This window comes from Fusarium oxysporum, genomic scaffold (assembly GCF_000149955.1).
Source record: "Fusarium oxysporum f. sp. lycopersici 4287 supercont2.34 genomic scaffold, whole genome shotgun sequence".
NCBI classification, from domain to species: domain Eukaryota; kingdom Fungi; phylum Ascomycota; class Sordariomycetes; order Hypocreales; family Nectriaceae; genus Fusarium; species Fusarium oxysporum.
In genome coordinates this window covers 149,646-177,018 of record NW_017264846.1, presented here as the reverse complement: position 1 = coordinate 177,018, position 27,373 = coordinate 149,646, and the positions used below count along the sequence as shown (strand labels likewise).

Genomic DNA, 27,373 nt, shown 5'->3' with positions numbered 1-27,373 from the left:
TTCTCGCCGTTCGGTATGCTTCCCATGTCTCTTCGGTATGGTATAAGCTGTGTTGCCGACGGAGTCGTTTTGATTGTGCCAGTACTTTGGCGCATTCTTCATTCCATCCTGATTTCGATCTAGACGATGGAATCGTCGTCGGTACTGCTTCCTCGACAGCTACCGTTAAGGCTACCATCACTTCCTCCACATGTCTATCCAGAGCTGTCTTCGTTCTTGGTCTTTGCTGTGGCGGAAGCTCCCGCTGCAGCACGCGAGTGAATGTCTTTTCATCTAAGGCTTTCCAATTTCGCCGGGGCTTGGCCATCATTTTGAGAATATTCAGGTCTAGTGAGGTGACGATAGGTAGGTGGTCAGAGTCGTGGTCCATGTTTGTTTCGATTTCGCACTGAATCAGTCTGCCCACCAGGCCCGCCGTCGTGAGGCATAGGTCTATGGTCGTTCTTCCGTCACGCTCTTCATATGTGATAGTGCCTGGGACAAGATTGCTCGTGAGACAGTGATCTTCGATGATTGTGATGAGCTCGGCAGCATTAGGATCCGCTCGCTGGACCCGGTCACCTCCCCACAGCTCGTGGCGTAGATTGAAGTCGCCAATGATGATCTGTTCATGTTGGGATGATTGTTCCAGTGCTTTGCCGAGAAGGGGTAGCGTGCTCCCTCTTTCGGTTGCGGTTTGTGTCGGGTTGTAGACATTGTGAACCATAATCCATTGCTCCTCTTCTGTTCCGAGTCTTAGGTTTAGTGAGCCGAGATCTCTGTTTGTCTCTTCAAAGTGCCACCTGGAGTGATCGAGTCTCTTGTTGATGAAAAAGCAGACCCTGGCTGGAAGGGTTTGGTCTTTGTCTGGGTAGCATAGGTGAAATTGATCCTTAGCTGGGTGGTGAGTTGTCGTGTCGAATGGGTTCTTCCAAGGCTCCTGGATAGCGAGGATGTCGTATCGTCCTATGTCGGGATCTCGTAAGAGCGTGGCCATGACTGTGTCTTTGGATTTTCTGACGTTGTACTGTAGTATTGTAAGAGTATTTTGTGTTAACATTCTTGGTCGTCGATTTCCATCTGTTGACCATGCTGTGTGGTTTGTCTGTTGACGTCCAGTGCTTCCAAGACCCTCCTGGAAGCGGCTGCCGTTCGTCTTGGCCGCTGGCTCCCCATGTTTACGACGATCTCGTTATCGGGATTATCTGACGCCACCTGGTCACTGCCAGGGTTCGCTCTTTTCTGTAGCCTCTTGGTAGGCGACCTGCTCCGGGTCGAACTGGCGTCCTGGGGTCGGCCTGATTCCAAAATAGGTCGTCCTGTCCTGGTGATTGTGTTGGTGTTGTTTTGCCGCTCCCGCGTTCTGGTTCCGGTAGATATCCTGGTGACGAAGCTTTCTAGCTCTAGATGATATCTGGGCCGCAGTTTAGAGGCCGCTTTGGCTTTATTGACCTCCTGCTTCCTGACAGGGCATTGGTTATTCCAGGCTTCGTGTACACCGTTGCAGGCCGCACATTTCCGTGGTGCGTCCCTATCGCTCTTGGTTGGGCAATCCCGGGTAGGATGCTCTTGCGCGCAGTAGCCGCATGTTATTGTTGCCTTGCACTGGGTTCCTATGTGGCCATATTTGTGACACTGGAAGCATTGTCTCACGCGGCACTGTCTGTCATAGAGTTCGCATTGGAACACCTCGCCTTGCCAAATGAGGCCCCCATCAATAACTTTATTCGCATCTTCCGGTCGTGTGAACTCGACCACGACCGAAGATGCTGATTTAGAGGACGAAGATCTCGTCAGCCAGCCTATGTACTTGATCTCCGCAGTTGGTATGAAAGGCTTATTATCCTGCAATAACCCATCTCTAATGAGTTCCAAGTTATCCATATCCATCGAACTAGTGCGTACACCATGTACCAAGACACCATACGTCGGAATGCGTACAGTGGCACCGTTTCCGATCCTTTGTTCCCAGTCTTCTGCAAACTGTCTAAGCGCTACCATGTCCGATGAAGTGGCCGTTTTGATGCTCAAGTCACCGCTCCTGAGCTGATTGGAGGATACTACCTTGATCTTCTCTATGTGTTCGTTGCTGCTTTGTGCGATTGCGAGGTCTACATGTGACTTGAGGCTACGGGGACTCATCGCTCTGATGTTGGCTATAGTGACAGGGTCTCTGATGTTGATGATGATCTCGCGTACGGTCTGGACAGGTGATGCTTTCTGGTTCTGTGGGTTATGTATGCTTGTCGCCAGCCCTCCCCTCGCCATCACGTTGGCGTAAGTGGGCGTGATGCTAGCATGGTTTTGCTGGCTCACGAGCTTCATATCTCTGATCATTTTCATTGTTGCTTTACCGATTTCCGTGGCTTCTTTCGCGGCCGTTTTTGCGTCCATCGCAATTTCCGAATTACGTTGAACTACTTCCATGGTTTGTTGAGCTTTAGTGTTTGTTTCGTTGAGCTCATTTTTGAGGCTGTTGACGTGATGCGCTAGGCTTTCGGCTGCGGCTTTTGTTTCGACTTGGCCGATTTTCACTGCTTCGTAGACGTGACCAAGATCGGGCGTGCTCTGCATTTTGACGATGAGGGTGAGAGCCCCAATGAGGGCAACTCGAACTCCTCGGGATGCAACGGGTAGACCATCGCCGTTGTCGATGGCTGACAGTGCCTTTTGGAGATATTGTTGAACAGGTGCTGGGGTCTCACGTGCAAGCAGGGATACTTTAAGATTACAGCCGAAATGGTAAAACCTCCAAGGGGTAGATTTCAACAGAACACAACATGAATACACCAATTCACATCAATGAACCGAATACACGTAATGTTTGACACATACTTGTTTGGGACACATGCTTATCAACCACGTTAGCTGTTATTAGTAGATATATTTTGGTAGTTAGTAGGTAAGTAGTATTATTATCTCTGCTTTAGGCGACCTATAGTAATCGCAAATCTAATCATAGTGTCAGATATAGGGGTCTATTGTGTGTGCTCCCCTCTCTGTCCGATAGTTGGGTTGGAACCCTATTTCTATCTGTTCAGTAATGACCTATCTAAGAGGTTGTTACAGTGCTGAGACAGCTCTCTGACCGGTAGTTCGGTCAGCCGGTTAGCCGGTCTCATTTTCACCAGTATTCAACACAAGGCGCTTCTTACGCCGTCATTCTTCTGTTTTTCATAGAAGACTTCAATGCTTGAAGCACAAAGAAAGGCGATGGAAGACCGAGCAAATGTCGAAGAGTGGTTTAAAAAGTGGCATGATAACACCAAAAAGGCATAGATTATGAGGGTCTTTGGAACATCGATGAGACAGGCTTCCAGATTGGATATCTTAGAAACGGGATTATCGTACGGACTTTTCGAGCTGTTGACCGGCCCATCTTGATCGATGCATATGAGACAATAAGCGTCACGGTCATTGAGTCGATATCAGAAACAGGAGCTATTATTCCCGCCTTTGTTATCATGCCGGGGGTACAGTTACCGTCTCGGTGGGTTGATAATGCATTAGAAAAAGGCGCAACGATTATCACAACACCAAAAGGCTATGTCGACGATATCGCCGCGCTAGAAGTTTTCGATCACTTTGAACGACATACCCGGCCTCAAAAGAATCCACAAAAAAGAACAATATTACTAGATGGCTGTGAGAATCATTTCACCAAGGAGCTTTTCCAAAAAGCCCAAGATGCAGGCGTAGAGCTCTTCCCTTTCCCTCCCCTCTTGACGCATATTCTTCAGCCGCTAGATGTTAGGCTATTTAGCTAATATAAGCACTGGCATCAAGAGGTCCTTTCTCGTGAGATTGCAGATGGCGCTACAGACTTCAATAAAGCTGACTTCCTGTTTCATTTACAGGAAATCCGCCGCAAGACTGCTAAGAAAAGCACTATCATCTCATCTTGGAAGAAGACCGGCATCTATCCTTATAATCACGCGGCCGTGATCGACCGTATGACCAACCCCTTATCATCACTATCTTTAGAGGTAGCTGAGGAGTCGTTACCCGGCTACGTATCACTGGGGTCATCTTCTACTCACAGCAGCGATAACAACTCCGAATCCGATGAGATTTCTGAAGCCTAATCATCTCGAGAGCTATACCATTCGATTCCTTTCGATCAGGAGATTCGATTGATGTCAACGCCGACTGGATCGAAATGGACACGCCACAGCTGAATTTGCGGAAGACCGTCAGTACGAGGAATATGTGGCCCTCAGGATCGAATGCTCAGTGGTCTCGGGCACGCCCCTGACTCCCTCAGTGTTACATATTAATGAGAAGGTGTGAAAGGCACTCAATTCTCGCTTTAAATGGCATTACAGCGACACAGGAGATGCGCCTGCTTAAGGAGAAGAACCTTAGACGCTCTGCCCGGGATCAGGGGACAACGATTATAGCAAATTACGGGCCAATTACTGTCTATGATGCCAGACTTCGCGTCGCAAAGGATCAGCATAACCGACTGCCCGGTCAGGCAGCAGAGGAATCGCGCCTCCACAATAACGAAGTAAAAGACGAAGTCATCTATCTACGACGATGGATTGCAGCAGTCAGGAAGCAATTGAGAATAAGTCTAAAGCTATTACGGGTTGCTGACCTTCATAGCAGCCAGCCGAGCTATTCTCAGAAGAAGAAGATATTCACGGCGGGTGATTTCTATATAAAGTCACAACACCAAGAGTTTCTGAAGCCAACCGCGTTGCTAGGCTTAAGATACCGGCTTCACCGCGAGCTTGACGATAAAATGAAGCAATCCGAGGAGAGAGCAAAGCAGGCAGTAGAATCAGGAAGTCAGGAAGTCATTAAGGTCTTCAGATTTCACTGGAATCCCCTATTCCTTCTTCTATTTGACTATAACTTCAATACTGTGAAGGAGGCACTGGGATTCCTCGTTGCAGATGAGGAAAAACGCCGCTCTAATCGGAAGAAGATGTCGTTAGAAGCTGACGGCTTTGGAATCGTTGAAGATGACGAGGAATAAATTGACGAAGAAGATGATGAAGTAGTCGTTGGGGGAAGTATTGAAGTCAGTTAGGGCGAGTTCGTTGTCCTAAAGGATGATGAAAATACCGAATAGTCGTGATGGTTGCTTGGTGTTTTGGCAATATGTATTTTTGGTGGGGGTTGCAAATGGAGGGGTTGGTCCGGTCACAATCATGTAGCGTGGCAAAGGAAGTACATCTAATTTGGTGGGGCGCACATATAAAAATGAGGTAGCTTAATTTCCCTAGTCAACCGACCCTTTTCCTAGTCACCGTACCCCCCGTGCCTGACCCTCAGGCTCCACGTGTGGAATGGGTTGGGCTAAGGGGGGCCGGTCTCAAGGCCCTACCCGAGTAATCATAGTCAATCTTGATAGCTCAGGAATTCAGAATCTTGCCAATACAAGTCAGATGATGACCAGAAGTGCATTTGCAAAGCTTGACGCGCATCCGGCCTGTCCCATGTTGCCGGTCATCTCCTCTTCATCGATCACATGATTATTACGTGGGCGGTTTCGAAAAGGAGCTTTTAGTGGTCGAATTCTCACGACACTTTCCAAGAACCACGGCATGCCTTGCGATAAGCCGTATACAGTACGAATTCCAGCAATCCAGTTCGTTATATCATGCTAAGATGCACCGCCTGCTCAGCTGTTTTTGCCAAAGTTATTACCAATACGTTCGATCAAAGTTAACAGGCTAGCAGCAAGTAATGGAATCTCCCCCATTCAAGTTGTATTGATGACACTCCATCTGACTCACCATGCTCCAGCTAAAGTGATGGACCGGTCTCGACCGCCATCCAGACCAGGCTTGGTTCATCAAGCCAGTGACCGGCCCGGAGTCGGCCGCCAAGCCTGGTTCCTCCGTGAGGTTATCTTTACTCTGATAACTAATCAATAAGTGGACAAAGTTCCGGAACCTTGGAGGTGCCCGACCGTCAAGGCATACGATTGATCTGGACTTGCTCACATCAGTCGATAGAACATACGATTCTCCACTATCTTTATATGTAGTCGGTTATTGGCCCTGGAATTCTCGTCGAGGATAAGCCATACGATAGAATGGTAGCATTCATTTGTACAATGCCAGTTGCTCCTGGATGATATCGTAAAGTGTGACGACAAAACATTGTAATTCATCTGATATTCCTTTTGAACGATTCATCAAAGTTCCCAGCCGACTTAAACCAGTGGCCATAACGCCCAAATGGCTGCTGAGGAAATTGATGGTACACTTGACACCCTTGTCCAAGGGTATGATAAATCCCAGTTTCAAGTAAGTTTCTTACAGACCACTAGTTACAATTGGTAATATAGAGGGGTATCTGGGCATTACGCGTTTGCCTAATCTGACTTTGAATGGCCAGTGTACTGATAGTTGTTTACAGATGCCTCCTGATTGCTCATCGGGGCAGGGTGAGTTGATTTTAGCCTGACAGATAGAGCCCCAATTACATGGACATAGCAACAGCCACTATCAAGAATCATATATCGGACATGGATGAGTATTTGGCTTCTGAGTAGTTTACCAACACATTAGGGTCATCTGGACCTTCTGACTTATTAGAAGCCGATCTCTCTATAGCCTGCCAGCCAAGTTTTGAGACGAATCTTGACTATATCTGCCCCGATGCCAATACAGAACCGCTGAGGAGGGAGATGAGTGGGCCGTTGACTCCTCCCGAAGAGGCGAGCAATCCCTCGAATCAACAGCCCCCCAGCAAGGATATTTCACTTCATGTTCCCGACGTTCAACTCCAACTTCGATCAGCATTGCGCAAATCCAAGAACCGCAAGCGTCGTGGCACAGCTCCCAGCAATCCAGAACACACCCGAGAAAGCCATAACCTTGTCGAGAAACACTACCGTGCCCGACTCAAGACGCAGTTTGAGAGGCTTCTCACAGTTCTGCAGTGGCACAGGCGCGTAGCCTTGCTGACAGGGATACGACAGCCAACATTGGCCAGGTTCTGAGCAGAGGACAAGTATTGGATATGGCAAGGAATCGCATCATCGAGTTAGAAGGGATGGCTACCATGTATTCTGATGCACACAAGGAGAGGGATTTACAGTGCGGGAATAGCATGGAAACTTTGTCGTAGAAATCTTGTCCTTGTAACCGTATCCCTTTGAGTGCCACAGCCCTTAGGAGGGTCACTCGCCCCACTTAGCTTAGTCATAAGGTTAGTACGTGCAGGGTACCGGAAGTTCATAAGAGATTTGCCAAGTCTGTAAGGTAGCTCTTTGTAACAATCAAAACTGCTGGGACTTTTACCATCATACAAACTAGTATGTGTGGAAAAGTACCGTTAGTTTCATTTATCTTGATTGGCTCTATACCCCTGTCGTGACCCCGCCTAAGGCTGTGGCACTCAAAGGGATAATCTGAGAAGAAAATCATTTTTATTCGAGGCCATCAGATGATCTTGGGAGAAAATACAATGTGACTTTAAACTTCTCTAATGTTGCCAAGTATTGCGCTTCAAAAAAAAAACTAAAAAAAAAAACTTTTAAATTGCGACTATAGACCTGGAAGAGGTTGAGCGTGAGAAGGCAAGGACCAGACATAGTTCATATGATTCAATGAGATGATTTGTTCCCATTTCAATTAACTAGTACATTTGCCTTCGGTGTTTTATCTGGCGCTATCGATTCGTATATCGTCTCTTGTCCTTCGCAGGCTGCTCTCCGCAACTGTTTTAATAAGCAAGCCTATATTGAGGCAGTTGAGCACTCCGAACTGCGAGATCTGGCTCTGGCATGTAATCCAGCCATCGGGGACCTTCTCATCAATGGTCGAAAGCAGGCTATGGGCTATATTAACTCGAACTACTCGCTATACAGCTCACAACTTGCCGAAAGACTTCAAACAACGCAGTCGAAGATACACATATCTTCTAATCTCTGGACATCGCCACAACGCCATGGCGTACCCTCTGTATGCGTTCAATGGGTCTATGAGGACTTCAAGCTTCAGAAAGCACTACTAGGACTGCCAGAGTGCAAATACAGCCATTCTGGTACTACGCAGGCTGAGTTAATCACCCGTATGCTACGGAAATTCAACATTACTGCCCAAAACCTCGGCTATTATATAGACGACAATGCTACACCTATTTAGAGAAGCTATCAAAGGTTCTGGAGGCGAAATCAGGTGTAAATTTAACGCTTGGCCGCTAATACTGCTGTAGCCTATACTAAATTATAGTACAGGATGAGGACCCTCACAAACGCCGCAGAATCCGCTGCATCGGCCATATTATCAATCTCGCCTTACAAGCATTCCTTCTCGCTCGCTGAAAAGAAGCTCTGAGAGCGGCTCTCGAAGCTTCTGCCGATGACCCCGACTCAACTATGCTAGAGGAGTTCTCACAGCAATTACATGAGCTGGGTCCGGAGGAGATTGCGGCACATTCGGACACCACGACGCAGCAACAACAACAGCAGGAAGAGCGGCAGGAGCAGCCCACGAGAAAACCTATAAAGGCGAGAGGCAATCGAGCCGCAATTACGCATCAGCAAGCCAGAAACAACGATGAGCGCTTCGCTGGCTGGCAAGGCATCCCAGCGCTAGCAAAGCTTCATGCTCTTGCAGTCTATATACGGAGCTCGGCTCTACACAACGATCAGTGGTACGATGCTGTAGGTAAGCAACTAGGCATCGATAATATCACGAGATGGTCCTCATGGCATAGAGTGATCACTGTTGCGTTAAATAAAAAGCCACAGATCATCCAGTTTACTGCTGAACATGATAATGATCTCGAAGGCAATACTCTTAGCAGTAGGGATTGGGAAATGCTAGAAAGAACGCTAGAGTTCATTCAACCTTTCTATGAGGCCACGTTGGAAGCTGAAGGCGCTATGGCATCAATCTCACAGTCACTTGAGCTGCTGGACCTTCTCCTAGGACACTGCGAAAAGTGGAAGGTACATGGCTAAGTTTTACATCTTCCTGCTCTATCTATAGCGTATACGGCATGCTAATCAGCTAACTACGCCCACTACTCACAGCCGAGCAATCGCGATGATCGTATAATTCACTCTATCGACATGTGCTGGTTCATACTCGATAAGTATTACACTATGACCGAGGATGTCCCCGTATATGTCGCCGCCCTCCTTCTCGATCCTTCTAAACGCAAGAGCTATATAGAAGAATGCTGGCCCGAGGAATGGCACGAGGGCGCATTTGCCGCCGCCCGTAGTCTCTGGAAGGAAGAATACAATTACGATGTCGAGATACATCTCTCAGAGCAGTCCTTGGCTGTGCCTGCATTATTAAAGCGAAAGAAGGATACGATGCTCTCAAAGATGCACTTAGAGGTGCGAAATAAGACGATGGCGAGAGCACGGGGCAAGGATGATTTCGATAGCTTTATCTCAGAGGCTCCTATCGCACTTGCAGAGGATACTACGCCTCTTCAATGGTGGTGTAGTGAGGACGTTCGTACAGCGTACCCACGGCTTAGCCGTATGGCTATCGATATCCTGTCTGTACCAGCAGAATCAGCAGAGCCAGAGCGGACCTTTTCAGTGGCTAGGCGCACAGCTAGATGGGATAGGCTACGATTGCTGATTGAGAGCATTGAGAAGATTGAGTGTATCGGCAACTGGCTGCGAGAGGGGCATATTAGACCCTCAGCTGAGGGCGGGATAGGCCTCCCATGTGATCCAGAGGCTATAGAGGGTGATATCTAATAGCGAACAGGTCAAACGGCAGCGTTTGAGAAGGTTTCGGGCTATATAGCTACATCAATCGATTCCTCTCACTTCACTGCAGTAATTAGCCTGGCATCACTTGAGCCCTTACATGAAAATGCATGAATATGTTATATGAATATGTGTTTTGCTAGAAAAGTTGAATATAATATGAATATAAGAAAATCAGTGTGAATATTCATATAGCCATGTATGGTATAACCTCGCAGTCGAAGGGGAGGATAGTGCAGGTTGCACACTGAAAGGGCTCAGGTACGTCAAGCAATGTAAGAAATCTTTCTTGCAATTGCTGATGATTGAGAATGGGAAATGGGATTGGGATTAAGAAATAAAGCAGCTACCAAAAGAGGGCGTCGGGATGATCTAATCTTTGCTTCATAGGGCCATCATATATAACATGAGTTCGAAAGATGGAATCCATTGGCCCTTTTATTACGGGGGAGGGGGAGAAAGAAATAAAGAAAGAATGTAGTTTCTTTGACAGCGAAAGTATGTCACGCGTTTATCATAGCGACTGGGTAAGATATTTTTATTACATCAACTCGATATCAATATTGACAGGATCCCAGGTCTAGTGCTCTCTGCGTGGTTTTTCTCACTCCGAACCTGACCTATCAGCCGGCTAGGGTCTCCACCGACTGTGATTGGCGCTCGAACAAATCAAGAAAACAAAGGTTGTATTTAATGAGAAAAAATGAATTTGTCCAGTTTCTGATGCGCGGGGCGACTGACATATCTCCCTTACCATAACTTATGCCTTTCATGTTACAAGAACTTGATTTTGTGATTTCCCCAACTTTCTTTACCCTTACCACACTAATCGTGATCATATGAAGCAACTTTAGAAAGCAGATTAACCATCCTGTATCTTTGAGTGCCAAGGCGTTCTTTTGGATTCTATCCAACGCATTGGCTCACGTCAGTACGCTGCCCCAGTCAACCTGATGAGTCTTAAGTCTTGTTATAGACAATGATTATGCCTCTCTGGGCGCATCTTTTTAGTACCACTGGCTGGCTACATGGTAAAACTCTGATTAGTTGGTGTTCATCTGGAAGAAAAAGGTGGGGTTTCTCGCACATGCCAGCCATTGAACTAAGTTGTTGTGGGCACGAGGCACTTAGGGTCGGGAGATTCGAGACCAGTCTTTTTTTGGGGGGGACTCACTCAATGATGATGTGGCGAGATGGCGGGGCAATGGTACAGACCATATCCGTCAGGTCATAGGGCGGATCCAGCCGAGAGCACACCACCACGCTTTTAACCCGAACTAAGAATGCAAGGTCAGGTTAAACAGTACCCACCAAGTTATAAACCCTGTTGGCTGCCTTTGTGCCCTTGCTTGAAGGGCACAGACCCTTTGATTCGCCGTACGCGTAGAAACCATGCCTGCAATAAACAATACTATTCCCGCTTCTTCGAACACTGATAACCAGGATTCAAGCCATACACTACCAGGATGGGTCCTGATCATGACAATGCCACTTTTAGTTGCGGTGGTTTTGTTTCTCATATGTATTCCCAGGTAACTTATGTCGTTCTTAGTTATTGGAAACTGATACCTGTTCAGTCGGCTAATGGCAATACAGATTATACGACTTGAAGAGATATGGCAGGACTGCAGGCACAGAAGGGTCTAGCAGCTCCCCGGGACCTGCATCGACAGAAGCCACTGGCACTGAAGCCAGAGATTTGCCTCATCTAGATGTTATTGCTCCCTCAAAAACAAGCAAAGAGATGAGGCGGGAGCTTGCAGACGGAGCGCACGTCTCTTGGGCGATGCTGAGTTCGGACATGACATGGTACGTCCTCTTGACTCCTCAGTAATTGTAAGCAACACTTGGCTGATCACTCACCTCCCTATTCAGTTCCATCTGCCTAGAGGATATTCAGGACACTGATATGATTCGTCACCTGGCGTGTGAGCATACGTTCCACTCAGATTGTATTGCTACGTGGTACCTTGCGAAACATGATACATGCCCCATATGCGCATTTCATTTTGCATCGCCCGAGCCTGTGCTGCAGAGGCCAAGCCAAGCGCATGTATCAAGTCATCGGGCAGATGATAGTTCTATACTAGAGCATGTGTAGACCTATATTATACACATTCATTGTCCATTTTGCGACTCCAGCATCCATGCATAGAAAGCCCGGCTATCCTAGTTTTTTCCACGCCTTGGCTGGTGAACCCCAAAAGAGATCACTTTTAGGATCAGAAGCGGCAAAGTTGCAGACGTAGTACGTTAAACAAAAGTCTGTGGCCACAAATGCAACTTCTTGTTCATATCTAGCCTATCCTAGCTGCGCGGCAGAATCGCTACCCATAATGGGTGAAATCGAGTTTAGTAGACCCGATTTGCAAACACACACAAAATGAAAATGCGCTAACGTACATGATAAGCGAGTGCACCAGACAAGCGAGTGGACCAAATATCTGAACCTTCTAAATAAATATTACAATAGAAATACAACAGACAATCTATTTAATTAAATTTAATTACCATACTCATTACCAGAGGCCTCAATACCCTCCTGACAGGTCCTTGCATTATGCCCGGTCTTGCCGCAAGTTCCACAGCGCCGAACCCTCGGTCGCGCCGAACTTCCTTGACCACCACTTCTCGATGATTCGGCCAGTACTTGCATATCTACATCCATCTGATCAATTAGATCCTGACATTCCCGTATAGTCATACTCCCGCTATTCTGCAGGAGCTCGTAATAAGGTATTCTCATGCATTATTGCTGTTGTTCCCTTTGCAAGAGACTTTAAAGTTCCTAGAATTGACTCTGGGGAGCAGCTTTTATGTCTTCTAATTCGTTTCTGAAGGTATTCAGACTGAGATCTAGCCTCAAGCACAGTCTGTGGGGTCTTAGATGCCCAAGGGGTTGAGGGGTTAGTAACCTCCTTGGCAGGCGTTGGAGTCCGTAGCTGCACATCAAGCTTTGAGACCACCTATTCCGGGTCAAAAGGAACTAGTCCAGCTCCTCTAAAACCTCCCTTGATATTTTCCTTAGTTATAGCAGCTTGAAAAGCGTCGTAAAAAGCCGGAAAGAATCGGACTTGGAAATATAGGTGATAGACCTTCTGATTAGATGGTCTATTTCTCGACCATATGCCTTTTTTAGCGGTACAAAGCACCCGACATCAAGGGGCTGAAGGAGGTGGGAAGAATGAGGTGGCATACAGAGTGTGATTATATTGTTCTCCTCACAATATATCTCAAAGTCGGCCGAATGGTGGCTTTCGTGGCCATCAAGGATTAGAAGACGATAGCCACCAACTGATCGGTTAGTTGTACATCGATCAAAGTGCTTTAGCCACTCAAGACCCGTCTTATTATCCGTCCAGCCATTTTGGGTCGTAGCAATGGCCCAAGTGGCCGGGAGGTTGCTTTCTTGGTACCAATTGGCAAGGTGATATTGGCCTGCAACCACGATAAATGGATCGATTGCCCGGCCTTCTGCATTAATCGCTTGGATCGCTGTAACCCATTCCCGATTTCCAGGCTATATTTATTTTGGTCTTCCTCGTCTCTCTGAGCCAGTGACAACTATACCGCTTGAAATCACGCCCATCATAAAGCCAGTCTCATCAAAGTTCCAGATATCATCTAATTGGATGCCATACTTTGCAATTACGTTCTGTACAAGCCTGAACCAATTGCGAATAACAGTTAGGTCTTCACATTTGGCCCTCTGGTAGTCATATCTCGGATGAAAACATGTCTTGAGCTCTTTATGTCGCTTGACAAAGTTAGAGGCCCAGCGCTTGCAGACAGGTGATGCGTCACGATCAGCAAGCAATCGGTTGGCCATTTCTTCAATACCACGCAGTCGCGGGGGAAACCCTCGCGAATCTAGGTCGAGGATAAATCGAATAATAGCTTGTTCCTCTAGATCAGATAGTCTCCGTGACTTAGGTGTAGTATCATATCGAGAAGAAATGCCATGGGTTCGGCGCCAGAGTGAACCATAGGAGACCTGGTATATCTCAGCTGCGCGATGGAGACCTAATTCTGGGTTGTTTTGATAGGCCTGAAGCGCAAGAATAATATTTGCCTCTTTATTTGATTGAGACATGATTGATGGTTGAGGATCAATTGATTAAATAGAAATGTTATAAGTAAGGCATGATTTATTAACAATCTACTTTGCTAAACAAAGAGTCGAAATTAGCTAGAACTAGCCTAAATTTCATCCAGTAGAGGCTTGTACAATTGACTTAGGGAAACTGGTTTTTACAAATGCAGGATTGCCTGACCTTCATGTTCATAGATGCGGATATCAATCCAGTTATGGTCCGAAAATCGAAAGATATCTCTCTGAATACCGATTTTTCAAAACGCCACAACTATCGCGTTACTCCTTCTCTATGTATCAAACGTCCAAGAACTTATAACTACGCTTTGGTTTATTTACCGAGCCTAGTTTAGCTAGATTTGGGCTTGAAACAGCACAGTATATTCTAACACCTACCTAGCGTGTCCCACACTTTATCCATACAACTATTTCGACGAACTACGTCGCACTTCATCTAGTACTTGCTGGAACACTATCATACTCAGTACTTTGAGAAGAATGATCAAGAATCGAGAAATAGAGTTCCAGAACGTCACTCTCCAGCAGATCAAGAAGCTAAGAAACCTTGGGTGCTTCTGGGTCCCCTCCGTATTATTTCCAGGCGTCGATCAAGCGATCTGCGTGTTCTATCATGATATCGTAAAAGCCTAGTTGCCTCCTTCTAAGCTTGAATGATCACCTATATGCCTTGTCCTCGAAAGACATACACCGGACAATGCAGGCAAGTAGTTGTTTAACCGCAAGCGTTTACCGTCTTTGACTCTGTGGCTTATATGGGAAACGAAATGGCCTGGTCCTATCCTTGTCAAGGTCTTTGCGGTTAACTTAAAATAGAGCATTCCAAGAAATAGTATCGGCCGTGATGATGGCTTTAGTGTAGTTGGCCATCCGATCGAAGGCGATCTGTATGAACCAAACTTGAGCACCGTCCGAGTTGTCCGGATGGGTTGGATCCACTTCGTATTTCAGAGCGATCATGTCCCTCAAGAGGTCCTTTTTCCCGTCAATGTCTTTTAAGTGAAGGGCAGAACCCAGTCGACAAAACCACGGGTCTAGCGCAGTAAAGTCATTCCCAGTGTCAATACGCCCTGCTTCTACACTCCGAATGTCTGTCATGGAGTTGGTATGCGGAGAGCACTGAAGGTGGCACTATTGTGAGATGTATCTCCGGTTATTAGCCCCTGAGGCGGGATGCCAACGAAGTGGAGGTATTTCGGCTTTTAATACAATCTCCTCCGCAGCTTCGCCTGGTCCAATGACATGTTGTAAACTCTTAATTCCTTCTCTAATTTGGTCGATGACTTGGTTTCTTGAGCTGATAATGTTGAGGAGGATGATTTGGTCCGCATATAAGGCCAGCTTGAATATTTCGTCGATGATGATGCCTTCTCACATTCTGATAGCCGATAGGAATTAGAGCAGTAGGTTTCTCCCTTTGTCTGGGTGCCGCAACCGAGGCATGGATCATACAACCATTCTTGGCCTGACGGCATATTGGCGAGTACCGGAAGATTTGGTGTTGTTGGGGAGCCAGGGAGTGACGGCAGGGCTGGCACATTTTTGTAATTAATGCGAGCGCGAAGCGTGGTGGAGCAGAAGGTCCTCTGTCTAGCCACTGATGCAAGAGTTAATCTGCAACAATCGCCTCTTCGGTCAACTCCTCACCCTCTCTCCAACTTATAGAATATTCTACAAACATACCTGCTCTTATTGTATCTTCCCTATCTACGTCCCAATGTTCATCTTCATAGCCTCACCAATTTGTTCCACTGAATGACCAGCTTCGAGATACAGAATCTCTTCTAAGCGCAGTAGTTGAGCCATTAATAACAGCAGAGCGCCACGCAGATCATTCCGTGCGAATACAAACCGCCAGGTTGACGCAATAATGCCCTTTGCTATCGCTTAACCGTGGCCAAATGCCGGCAAGTGGCTGGCCAGGCACCTAACAGACAAATAGGTAAGATCTGTTGACACAGTAGAGTGACCTGCGCTGGAACCAAGCTAGCGAGGTATATTCTGATATTATGCCTTATTCTGTCATTATGTCGAAACACTCTTAGGCGCGGATAAGTCCAGCATGAGGTTACTGGTCACAGGTGAGGGGGAGGGTTACCTCAACATCCTGTATGATTTAGGACCGAGTTTAAACAAGATCTAATCCATAGAATTAAAATTGTTTCGGCCCTGGGGGGTTCTACACCCAAAGTACAGTGTGGTAATTATGCTACTTACAGTCCGGACAATTTGGTCATGATGCTCAGAGCCCCACAGCTTCTTACACCGAATGGTCCAGCCAGCTTTAACCCTTCGGTGACGCGCCAAGTTTTCCAAGTGTTTGACGTCCTATCTTGCATAGATGAGCCTCTTCGGCTGATTCTCGCTTGCATGCTCTCAAGTGATTCATGCGGAGGGGCCTGAAGGTCCCCACAATACAAAATATCTGTCGGCAGTGACTGCCTTGAGTACCTTGCACAGCGTCGACAGCGGTAAGATCAGTCTCCATGTCTTGATCGTGTGACCACTCTTTCAGGTATTTTTTTAAAAGACTTCCCTCTGCACTATTCCACTAATCGGGCACTCTGTGTACTGGTGGGGTCCGAAGAAAGGTGGACTCGATCTTTGGCCACTGGCCAGAGCTGTTTCCGGACCATCGTCGGTAATCTATTCTCTCCAGGATCTTTATACGGTTTGGCTACCATAAAGTTCTGTTCTATATTCATGTTTGCAACTCCCTGACGTGCGGTTGCTGGAAAGCATCGTCCCAACTCCATATTTATAGAGGTACGAGACGTTATAGACCAACTCCATCTTAGCCACAAATCGTAAATAACTCTCCACGTGGTTTCTTGTCCCTTATTCCTAAAATTGAGAGACAGAGGTAGCCAATAGCGTCAAAACTGCCAGTATGAGCCCCAAGCAACCTCATCCGCTTGGTGTTCTCGCGGTCCCTCGTAGACAGATAACTCTGGTCCATATTCAGTGAAGGATAACGGTGGAACTGGCTGGGTAAAGGCCATCGAATCAGGCAGCATAGTAGCCATTTGAAATGGTCCCAAGTCCATCATATCGAACACGATGTCTGTAACATCCGAGGCGATAGATCCCTGCTGAGAAGAGATTCTCGGGGTTGACAGGAAACGACCTCCATTTAGACTCTGCGTATTCAACTCTTGGGCGGTGCTAGCATCACTTGGGCTTCCATCACAAGGCCTTAGCGCATTGCTATAGGTACCAAAGGCAGTAGAGCAAACGATTAGCCTATCCACACACTTCTGCGCCTCATTCGCGATATAGTTCTGGATGAGGACGCATTTGCATCCTGTATGCCGCAGTAATTGGGTCTTTAGGTGATAAATTTCGTGAGTCAAAGAGTCGACACACGCCGTGAGATGGCGGTTCTGGTCCTCCATTGCTTTTTCGTGGCAGGCGAGCGCTGAGGCTTCACCACGCTTGCGGAGACGACACTTATTCGCCGCAATGCGGTTACGTTCGAGCACTCGGCGCCGGCGGGGATCCTTGGGAAGATCATCATCACCAAGCTCCACTTGTTGACCCGCTACCTGCTGTTCTTTTGACTGCTTATTTGGTTTTCGGCCCCTTTTCCTTGGCTCGGGTGACTGTGCAGCCTGCCCATAAGCACTGGACTCGGAAAGCGCCTCATTTGCAGCTGCTTGTGATTGTCTTCGAGTGTGGGCCCGCCGGTTCAACTTCTTATCATCTATAGCAGATTGTCGGATATTCTTCAGTGCCCCGTTCCCTTCAAGATTCCCAAATTTCATAGGCTGCGGCGGTAATGGAATGTAGGAGGGCCCGAGACCCGCTCTCATCGTGACCGTGCAGGTATCAATTGCTTGTTCAAATGGTAGCTGCCACCTATTTGACTCGGCATCGGCCGACATGGCTTGATGTTTCGAGGTATTGGTGAAGCTACGGTTATCCAACTGGATGGTAGGATTGTTGGTAAGATGTAGTGGCGAAAACATCATCTAGGTGAGAACGCAAGGTTTCCTAGCATTGTAGAACAGGACTCTACGATAATATAAAGTAATCCAGCTCCTCGAATCGCAATTGCCAGTCAGGATAATAAGTGGTGATAAGAGACCTTAGGGCCAGGGCTGATACCTTGGATATTGAAGAAGGGAGAACTTGAGAGACATTGCCAAGAGCATGCCTAAAAACGCAGGAAGGGCAGAGGATGGCAGGGTAGGATACAAAAATCAAATATAACAGCTGTCGCAAGCAATGCCCTGACCGGAACGTAGTATTCAAGACAGTACGCAAATGCTCATCCATACCCTAGCAAGCATCACAGCATCAGCAGAAACTTAGCTTAATAAAAGTGTGGCTGTTAGCAGAAAACAAGGTTTACTAATGGGAGCGGGATATTCAAACGCCACATCTTTGGAAACCAGGAGGATAGGAAATCCTTGTATTTCAGGGAATAACTTATGCGGCTTCGTGGGCTAGACTGCCGAGAGTTTCAGAGCCCGGCGTTTATTTATCGCCCATGTCCCTCGAGTCTGGAGGGGTGGCCATTTCCTAGTGCCATGGCAAGCCTAGAAACTGGCGCGTAGACCTGCTCGCCGTGCTCGAGCCTCCTCAACACCAACAAGGCTGTGAAGCTTGGAGATTGACTACGGTTTACTATGCGCAAGCATGTGTTTGTACTTGGGAGTTGGGGACCGCCAAATGTGTTTTGCAATATGACACTGCAGAGGTTTCCCAGTCACACTGACTCAACGGAAGAGACCGAGTAAGGGCTCAGGTGAGAATCTACGTGGAAAGATCTTCGCAAGTCTGAACACATAAACCCACATACTTGTTTGCACGGCGGATCTGCATGATTTCGCCCACAATGTGAAGGATTAGGGGATACTACATACGTCTCACTGGCTATTACCGCTGAGGCAACCCGTAGCACATACTCTCCGAAACACCCCGCTCTGGATAGCACCATCGCCCTTTTCATTCCATCTCTCTGACGTCATATAAACTTTATCTTGGGCCATGACGGGCATCAGAACTTTGCTACATACGCGTCAGTTAATCGAAGAGCCATGTATGGTCCTGTCTTAGGGCTCCACAAAAGCTTGGGATCATCAATTATGGGGCCTCCGTCGGAGGTAAGAAGAGGACGAATCAAGATCGCTCCGCGGATATCTCAATATCTGCCTGAGCTGCTTTCTGCAGTCATATTTGTTAACTGAGAGCGGCACAAGCTGCGGTGTCATGTCACCGACATGTTTTTTCACATGGTAAACCCCGGCGCGGACAAAATGTTATACTGCAATTGGCGATCCCCCAGTTGAAACTACTCGATTACGCTGTCTGCTCACATGCCAGCGTAGAGAATTAATCACTCTAGGTACACCCGGGACATCAGAACGATATTCTACACTATGCCGAGAAGTTAAAGGAAGAATCCGAGTCCCATGCTTGGCCCTCAAGCACGGGGACATGGCTGGGTTAAAAAGCCCCGCCGGCGGAAGCACTAATGACACACTATTTCGACAGGAGGGGACTGGTAAATATAGAGCTACAGGCAAAAAAGAGAAATTCTGGGGAATCTGGGAACAGCAGGTCATCTTTGAGTTTGAAAAGCGGAGCACACGGTTCGGCATTGGTCAACCGGACCCTGCTAGCCGGACGTTGATACTTGACTCTGAGAGAGAGCACCCATTTAATGAGGTGGTTATGAACAATGTAAAGCCCTTACGCAGGACAGCTAACATTAGCGGCGGCTAACATAGTCAGTGGCATCGGACTATCTCTTTAAGCGGCACAAAACGGCAATGCCGTCACGACAGGGAAGTTAGACTAATCAAGATGAATTAATCAGCTGATACAGGCCAGCTTGTACTCTCGTTGCCATAGAAAGTCAGGAGCCAAATGAACCAGCTGGATTGGATGGCTATACCGCAATAGAAATAGACTAGTTATAGAGGAACAGGCTGGCGATCAATTCAACCATCAACTCAATCTCGTCAATTTTATGGAAGTTGAAGTCACGTGCATCAATTCAATCAATCCCATTTGACACTCGCATTGATTGTTTCAATTCCACCTAGATGCTTTCAACGTTGACCATCGGTTGAAACTGTCGATAATGGCAGTGTTTCAGGGTAGCGCCCAATCCGTGTAGTCCCCATAAGACGCGTCCACAGGACCCCTGCTAGTACTTTTGCCCCGTATTTTTGATGCACGTGCCAACTGCACCTAGCATTAGGGGTTTATGAACGCGTCTCAGCTGTCGTCGCGCTCTATGACCCTTGCAGGAAGATCATTACCTGCATTCCATTCCTTTCCTAACCTTCAAATGACGCCAACGTACCTGTCAAGTGCCAGAGTCCCGACTGCAGCGCACCTAGTACTTCACCTAATAACTTGGATGCTTCGCCAGTCGATTGGAAAGCCTTCCCATGGCACAAGTTTCCGGGTTTCTCGATTTCGGAACGCGTTGGCAGGCACACTTCGTGGGTTTGGCAGCACGGCTTTGACATTCAAGCCCGCGATTCTCCCACGAGGAGGAAATGGGTTTGCAAGCATTGTCCCCGGAGGGTCAGGTCCAAGGTGACAGACTTCACTGCGGTTGGCACACAGAATATCGAGAAACATCTGATCAGGGAGCACAGACTTGTCGACGAGTCCGAGAGGAGGAAGCCACCTGCTCTTTGGAAGGGAAAGCAGGAAAAGACACGCCCAAGAAACATTGTGGGAGGAAGAGTACAAACCGCTACCGACTCTTTCGAATTCGAATGAAGAACCCCCATTCAAGCGTTTGAAGGCAATGAGTGCACTCGAAAGGCACTGAGCTCACAGGACTTCGTCTCTGGTAGGCAGGTGTTCTTGGGAAAGTCCACGGAGTAGGGGCCAAGACGAATATGATCACTGGCTGTCGAGTGCCGACTCTAGGAACGACAATCTTGTGACAGATCCCATCCAATATTGGTGGGAAAGGCGGAGAGACTACCCTCGATTGTCGCGAATGGTCCTTGACCTACTATCAATACCGTCTATGTCGGCAGAGTGCGAGCGTTTGTTTAGTGTTGCTGAGCAAATGGTACCACCGCTGCGGACTCGATAGGAATGGCACAGACACTGAGGTCATGGGTGCGGAATGGCCTAGTCGACGCGGCTGATAGCTTGATTGATGTGTCAGAAGAGGTTGGAAATAGCGTTATATGGGAGGCAGAGGAGGATGACCTAGACGCTGGGAAGTGAGCATTGGGGGACTCGACGCGCGTGTGATATTCAACATATTCAATTCAACGCCATCAATTCAATCTGGAGATGCAGTGGTTCAACTCCACTGGCCAAATGCTGAGTAAGCTTTCAACGCAACGCCACGCGAGGACGAAATTGATGGAATTGAATTGATCGCCAGCCTGTAGAGGAATAACCAGCGCTCATCATATGTCAATCAAATCAACTTTGAGGTCAAAGTTGGTTTGATTGATAGCCCTCGAGCTCAAAGTTGATTTGTTTGATTTGTTTGATTTGTTTGATTTGTTTGATTTGTTTGATTTGTTTGATTTGTTTGATTTGTTTGATTTGTTTGATTTGTTTGATGTTCTATATAAATTCTATGGGTGGAAACCCCTACGCGAAGTCGTCCCCCTCGTGCACACCAAAAGTCAGCTACCCACCCAGCTATCCAACTTTACTCCGCCCTGTCCGACCCAGTTCTTGAGACACTGAGCGCGTTCCAATGTATCCGAGCCCATCGAAAGCCTCTGAGACGTTAACATCAGCTTCGCTAGGCTAAATTGCCTCTCACAATCGCTTGCTATTGCTGGAATAGAAAAGACATCCAGGCAAAGCTGCTCAGTGAAGGAAACGAGGCCCTGTGGTCTCTCAAACCATTGGATAGCATCCTGCGTATCCTGTGGCTCGAGACAGAGGTACCTTTCGAGCTCGCCGACACTGCCACCCGTCGCAAACGCTTTCTTCGTCTTGCTATTAATCCACTGAGTGTACTGATCATCCTCTTGACCCATCGTCCTTGGTGCTGCGTCGTACTTCGTTGTTTCCTCGCACAGTCCCTGGTTCGCGTCGTACCAACGGGTGAAGTAATCCTTGATTCCAGCCTTGGCATCACGAACCCAAGCGAGTTGCTCCTCAGACACCTAAGTCGCCTCTAACCAGCTGATCCCGAACCTCGGGTGAAGAATGATTGCTGCCGCAAACAAGGGAGATTCTCCAAGCTTGTCATAATACTCATTCAGCTTCTTCCACCCGTTGTTGATTGATGCCCGGATATAGGCTCGATGGTGCGCTGGTAATGTGCTCTTTGCGACGTCTCGGACGCTGATCGCTTCTCCGCCGTAGAATAATCAGCCCGAGAATGCAACGGTAAGGCAGATTCTACGAATCTCGGAGGTTGACTCCGCTGTGGTAGCGCGTAAACCTCATCCTCCTCAAAGCGGGCAGGAAGACGGCGAACGCGGCTTGGCCGACCGTTTGACTCTCGGAAATTTGCTGACGCCGTTGCAATCCGCTCCGCAGCATCCACTTGAGTTTCTCCCATCGTCTCCTCCGTAACCTCACTATAGAAGACCTTTCAGTCCTCAAAATGCTCCAACAGATATTCCATTCCTACCAGCACCTCCCACAGGCGTCCATGGCTATCACCTTTACCCCAGTCTTGCATCCGCATCGTCTGAAGGTATATGGGTTTGAGAATCTCGTTGGCTTCGCCAAGAACCCGCCAGTCTTCGCTGGACAATATGTCCTCCACCGGGATCCGTCTTACCCCGTCTTCCTCTTCTTGAGTTGCAAAGATAAATGCTCTGATATCTGTCTGCTTTCGCAAAGCCCTCTCAATCATCATGTAAGTGGAGTTCCACCGCGTTTCGTTGTTCATGACAGCCTCGAGCTCGGCCATAGATTCCTCGCAAAGCCGGTATTCCTCGTGATCCTGCTCCCGGGCAACTCGCTTGAACTGTTCGCTCCGCTGCGGCGATGAACGGATAAACTTGACAATGTTGCGGAGCTTCCCAATAGGTCCCTTCGTGTGCCAATGATCCAGGTCCTGCTCAACAAGACCGCGCATGCCGTTGATGTCAGACTCCAGCTCGAATGACTCGGCGTCTTTGCCAAAGAGAAAGGCACGCGCGACGAGATTGAGCGTGTGCCCATAGCATCGCATCCGGCGGGCTTTGATATCAACAGGTGTCATCGATGGATCGAGCCGCTGGTACATATATTACAGGCAAGTATCATTTGCCGTCATGTTATCAGAGATGGCACAGCCAACTCGCCCCTCAATCTCCCATTCGTGGACGATGTCGATCAGAGAACCCGCAAGGTTCTCGCCACTATGAGCACCAAATTGACGACGCAGAGCCAGCAGACGGGACTGCTGATGCCCCAGTTGATCGATAAAGTGCGCAAATACAGCCATGATTGCAAAGCGATTCGGTGACGTCCAGGGATCGAAGATAATGTGCACCGCTGTCAAAGCGTTACAGAGCTCTGTCTTGATGGCATCTCGCTTCGCTTCAAAGAGCCGATGTATCTCTCTAGTGATAGAGCTACCACTCCACGCCATCTGGACCACTAAATCGCTGTTGAAATGGTTGAAGATCTTCCGAAGAATGCTGTGCTCGAAGATGGTGAATGGCACATCGCTATCAATGACGAAGCCGACGCTTAGTTCTTGGATGGCTTTTATTTTCTCCCTTGGTATGGCGCTCTGTTCAAGCCGGCGCCTTTTCGATGTTGCACCAGAATAAATATCAATGGCACTTTCATCACCAGGACTTGGCTCACTAGACTGGCTGGCTGGGGTGATCCGGTGAGCTCTACGCAGGTCGGTCAGCTGCTGGATATCTTGTCAAAGAGATTGAACGGGATAAGCACAGACTTTCGAAGATGGTCCGCTGCGGAAGACGTGGCTTGCTCCGAAAAGAACTCCGCTGCGCCTCTTTATCAATATGACAGGTCTCGCGACGTACACTGATGCTATTGTCACATTGCGGCCGAGTCAGCTCCAAAAGCTCGAGAGTCTCGGCTTGTACTACAATTCGCCAGAGCCAGCAATAATTTGCGTCGAATGCGGCTTCGCCATTAACCCTACACGCGCGCCGCGTCACCCAGGCGACAAGCATCATATACCTAAGTCTGCCCGCCGTGGTTTGAAGCCACTAATCTATTCTCTCAATCTTTCAAACCCAGAGACACTGCCACTGCGACCAAACGGCTCGCCGCCACACCCAAACCTTACGGTATATAAGGGTTCGGCCTGTAAACATTGTGGTCTTCGCTCTATCAGCGAAAAGGTCTTACTAGCCCATGTGAAGTCAAAGCACAGCAAAGACACCAAGCTCGCAGCTCGACAACAGACGCGACACTGGCTGAGTGATCACATCCAGCAAGGCTTGTCATTTCAGAGCTGGTCGGCGAATGATATCCGAAGGTCATGGATTATCGCCGACAATAACCCTAGCCGCGGCTCTCTACCTTGTAGTACTCTCCTACAAGCTTGTCCAGACGCCGTTAAGCTGCTGGCCCAAAAGCTCTTTGCTGATGAGTGTGCAAGATTAGGGGGTGTAGAAGGAGGCCGTACGAGACGATATGACAGCGCAGCACCGGTATCTATCGCCTTACAGACGAATTGGATGCGGCGTACTGGCTGGGAAACGATGTTCCAAGATACACGTCGTGATATCCTTGTTGCGCTTACGGAGTTACCTAATTGTAGGACCAACCAGCCTATGCCCCTGGGTATCCAGGGAGAAGAAGTAATCTATAGCCTAGCGCGAGACGAACGAAAATTGGCATCGATGATGGTAGCGCTTGATCGCCTCCTCGACCAATGCGGCGAGACCGTTCGGAGGACCGATGTATGCCTGAGAAGATGGCTTCGTTCCAGGTTCCCAGACCGCCCCTACAAAGCGCCCTTCGAGCTGGTGGCAAAGCCGTCTTCTGAGAAGGTCTACCGGAAGGAACTAAAGCGCTTTATCTGCTTCTGGCTTCGACTGTCCCGACTATTACCGACAACTATGCGGGCAATTACAGGGCGAGGGTTGAACAGACATCAGTTTAGAGCTCTTCGTGAGCTCTGGGTGGATGGTGTCTGGCAGTCTGAGGAGCCTGCTGATATGGACCGTACAGATAACCAGGATTGAGGACAGAGTATGAATGATCATGAGAGTGGAGATGATGGGGGTGAAGAAGAGGAGAATGATGATGATGATTATGGTGGTGAAGAGGATGAAGGCGAGGATGAAAGTGAATGTGAGGAGAGTGATGGACACGATACATCGAAATATGACAGCCAGAGTAGTGTGGCTATAGAAGCAGATGATCTCTCTGACGCCGAGTCGACTTCCGCTTGGTCTTTGGACAACCAGGAGCAACTCTCCCCAAGACCCCGCGGCCGACGTCTTACTGCGCTTTTGTTACTTTGCTATCGCCGAGGACTTTGAAGGTGGGCTCGCGAGCTCGACGATGCTAGTGTACTTCAGTGCTGTACGCGGGCTGTCAACCCCTAACGGCAACGAATACCTCCAGCCTCACCGGTTCACCCCTATCCTAGCGAGACTTATATACTGTTCTCGGTTGGTCTTTCTCGAAGCCGTGCTGCCTCATTTCTCACGTATCTACGGTGGTATTGCACGCCCACCGCGTCACGGGCTGCTGCGAAGGCTCAATGCGGCCCGGCGCGAGTACATGTGTGATGGCACGTTATCGCCCATGGGCGAATTCTTGAGTCTCTTGTCTTACGGCAACGCTCTTCGGCGGTCTCAAGGGTCCACTTTCCGATTCCATTGGAGCGATGACGGCGAGGTACTGTCCTGGAATGGCAACCAACGACTTTCGATGGTGGACTTTCGTGGCCTGGCTTGTAAAGTGCTGCGCTCAGTCACAGCATCGTGTTCCCGTTTGATGTATGACTGGGAGCCTACTCACCTCGATTTGTCGCTGATTCGAGATAATCTATCAACGACAACACCGGGCTACTCCTTCGTATCCGATCCCGTCAATCAGCTAACAGATGCCTACCCCGAGTTACTACTGAGAGCATGCATATCCCCGGTCGACGGTCTGCTCCAAGAACAGGGTCAAAACCAGAGTACCCGGGATGCCAAAGCCGCTCGCGCATATTTGGAAGCTCACGATGATCACTTGAAGGGACTAATAGTGCTTTGTAACTTTGACGGCGGCCAGTGCGCACGGATTACGGAGCTGTTGACGCTAGAGTGTTTCAATACTGCTTCAAGAGAGCGAGGTATTGGCTTATGGGGTGCAAAAATGTGCTCCATAACTAGGCACCACAGGGCTCGTCTGGCCACTAACAACGAGTTTTATGTCATCCGCTTCTTTTCCAAACCTGTCTCTCGGCTTATGTTCCAGTATCTCGTCTATATACGGCCAGTGGCAATATCAATCTTGCGTGAATGTTTTCATATCGAGCATACCAACGCACTTCTCTTCTCCCCACTCTCCCAGGTAGGCCAAAAACCAACACCTTGGACCGCCTCAACATTCACCAAGGAGCTTCGGCGGCATTGTAGTGCTGCCACTGGTATCCCATTCGGCATCGGGGTCCAGATGTACCGTCAAATCTCAATTGCTATCACGGAACGCCATGTTCATGCCGCTGTTGCACGCTTCAATAGATTTGGTGATACGACCGGGACGGCGGGGCATGAAGTGGCTTATGCATGGCAGAGCGGACACAGGCCTATGCAGCGGCATACAACCTACGGTCTCGACGGCGCCTATCCAGATCATCTTCAGCCGGCGCTGCTCCGAGCTTATGAACGAGTGTCGGCAAGCTGGCAAAACTTCTTATGGGGATGTGATAAAAGTGGTGAGCCCAGGTCTATCCCCATTGAGGCCGATCGCGCCCAGTTGAACTACGCAAGCACTCATCATAGCCTTACACTATCTCAAAAGCGGCCTTTCATATCAGATTTAGAGGAATCGCCTTCGAATAACAAGCGACTGCGATTGATACCTGATTTGTCGTCTGTGCGCGGTACTATGTCGACTGAAGCAATAGCACAGCCTAGTAGCGAAGAATCACTGGTTATTGGAATCGAAGAAGACGTCAACTCGTTTACCTGTGACTATATGTCCAGACCGTCACCTGAGGGAGATGATAAGGCAGCCGAGCCCATAAGCGACGATGCACCGCTCAGAATCGGGCCGTTCGTCCACGTCGTCGAATTAAACCTAGTTATATGCCTGGATTGCAAGACAGCTATCCTGGCTAGACAGGTAAAGGCACATCTTGTCGATCCCCTGCACCGTCAGCATCTTACACTTAAAGAACGCCGGAACATTAGTAACCAGATCCTGGAGATACTGAACATACTCAAGGATACAGATGACTTACAGCACTGGAAGTTTCCACCTCCGGAGGCAGAGCCAGTACCGTATCTCGAGCCGCCGCTGCATAATGGGCTAGGCTGCAATTCCTGTCGTTACATTGGACGAGATCTTCGCCGGATACGAGAGCACTACCGGCAAGAACATAGTGATGTTCTGGAGAGGGGTAACCCAGTAGACTTAAGCAGGCTAGACCAACAATCACACCTGTGGAGAAATGATGTTACCTATCAGCGCATGTTTAGAGGCGGTCAAAAAAT

General features: G+C 48.3%; 6 protein-coding genes across 6 annotated transcripts; 4 read left to right on the top strand and 2 right to left on the bottom strand.

Annotated features, from left to right (window-relative positions):
• Positions 1-1,032: 1,032 nt before the first annotated feature.
• FOXG_22427 (uncharacterized protein) lies at positions 1,033-2,574 on the bottom strand (the record flags this gene model as incomplete). Its single annotated transcript, XM_018402835.1, has 1 exon — positions 1,033-2,574. Exon 1 carries the CDS (start codon positions 2,551-2,553, stop codon positions 1,033-1,035), a length of 1,521 nt encoding a protein of 506 aa, XP_018256977.1. The 5' UTR covers positions 2,554-2,574.
• Positions 2,575-5,537: 2,963 nt separating this feature from the next.
• FOXG_16333 (uncharacterized protein) lies at positions 5,538-8,087 on the top strand (the record flags this gene model as incomplete). The annotated part of the gene is made up of 4 exons (XM_018396374.1): positions 5,538-5,673; positions 5,737-6,242; positions 6,355-6,892; positions 7,647-8,087. Exons 3-4 carry the CDS (start codon positions 6,626-6,628, stop codon positions 8,085-8,087), a joined length of 708 nt encoding a protein of 235 aa, XP_018256976.1. The 5' UTR covers positions 5,538-5,673; positions 5,737-6,242; positions 6,355-6,625.
• Positions 8,088-11,295: 3,208 nt separating this feature from the next.
• FOXG_22426 (uncharacterized protein) lies at positions 11,296-11,391 on the top strand (the record flags this gene model as incomplete). Its single annotated transcript, XM_018402834.1, has 1 exon — positions 11,296-11,391. One exon carries the CDS (start codon positions 11,296-11,298, stop codon positions 11,389-11,391), a length of 96 nt encoding a protein of 31 aa, XP_018256975.1.
• A 5,275-nt stretch (positions 11,392-16,666) lies between these two features.
• FOXG_16332 (uncharacterized protein) lies at positions 16,667-17,674 on the bottom strand (the record flags this gene model as incomplete). The annotated part of the gene is made up of 1 exon (XM_018396373.1): positions 16,667-17,674. One exon carries the CDS (start codon positions 17,672-17,674, stop codon positions 16,667-16,669), a length of 1,008 nt encoding a protein of 335 aa, XP_018256974.1.
• A 6,036-nt stretch (positions 17,675-23,710) lies between these two features.
• On the top strand, positions 23,711-24,904 carry FOXG_16330 (uncharacterized protein; the record flags this gene model as incomplete). Its single annotated transcript, XM_018396372.1, has 1 exon — positions 23,711-24,904. One exon carries the CDS (start codon positions 23,711-23,713, stop codon positions 24,902-24,904), a length of 1,194 nt encoding a protein of 397 aa, XP_018256973.1.
• Positions 24,905-25,079: 175 nt separating this feature from the next.
• On the top strand, positions 25,080-27,358 carry FOXG_22425 (uncharacterized protein; the record flags this gene model as incomplete). The annotated part of the gene is made up of 2 exons (XM_018402833.1): positions 25,080-27,279; positions 27,348-27,358. The coding sequence occupies 2 exons, from the start codon at positions 25,080-25,082 to the stop codon at positions 27,356-27,358; spliced, it is 2,211 nt and encodes a 736-aa protein (XP_018256972.1).
• Between the last annotated feature and the right edge of the window lie 15 nt (positions 27,359-27,373).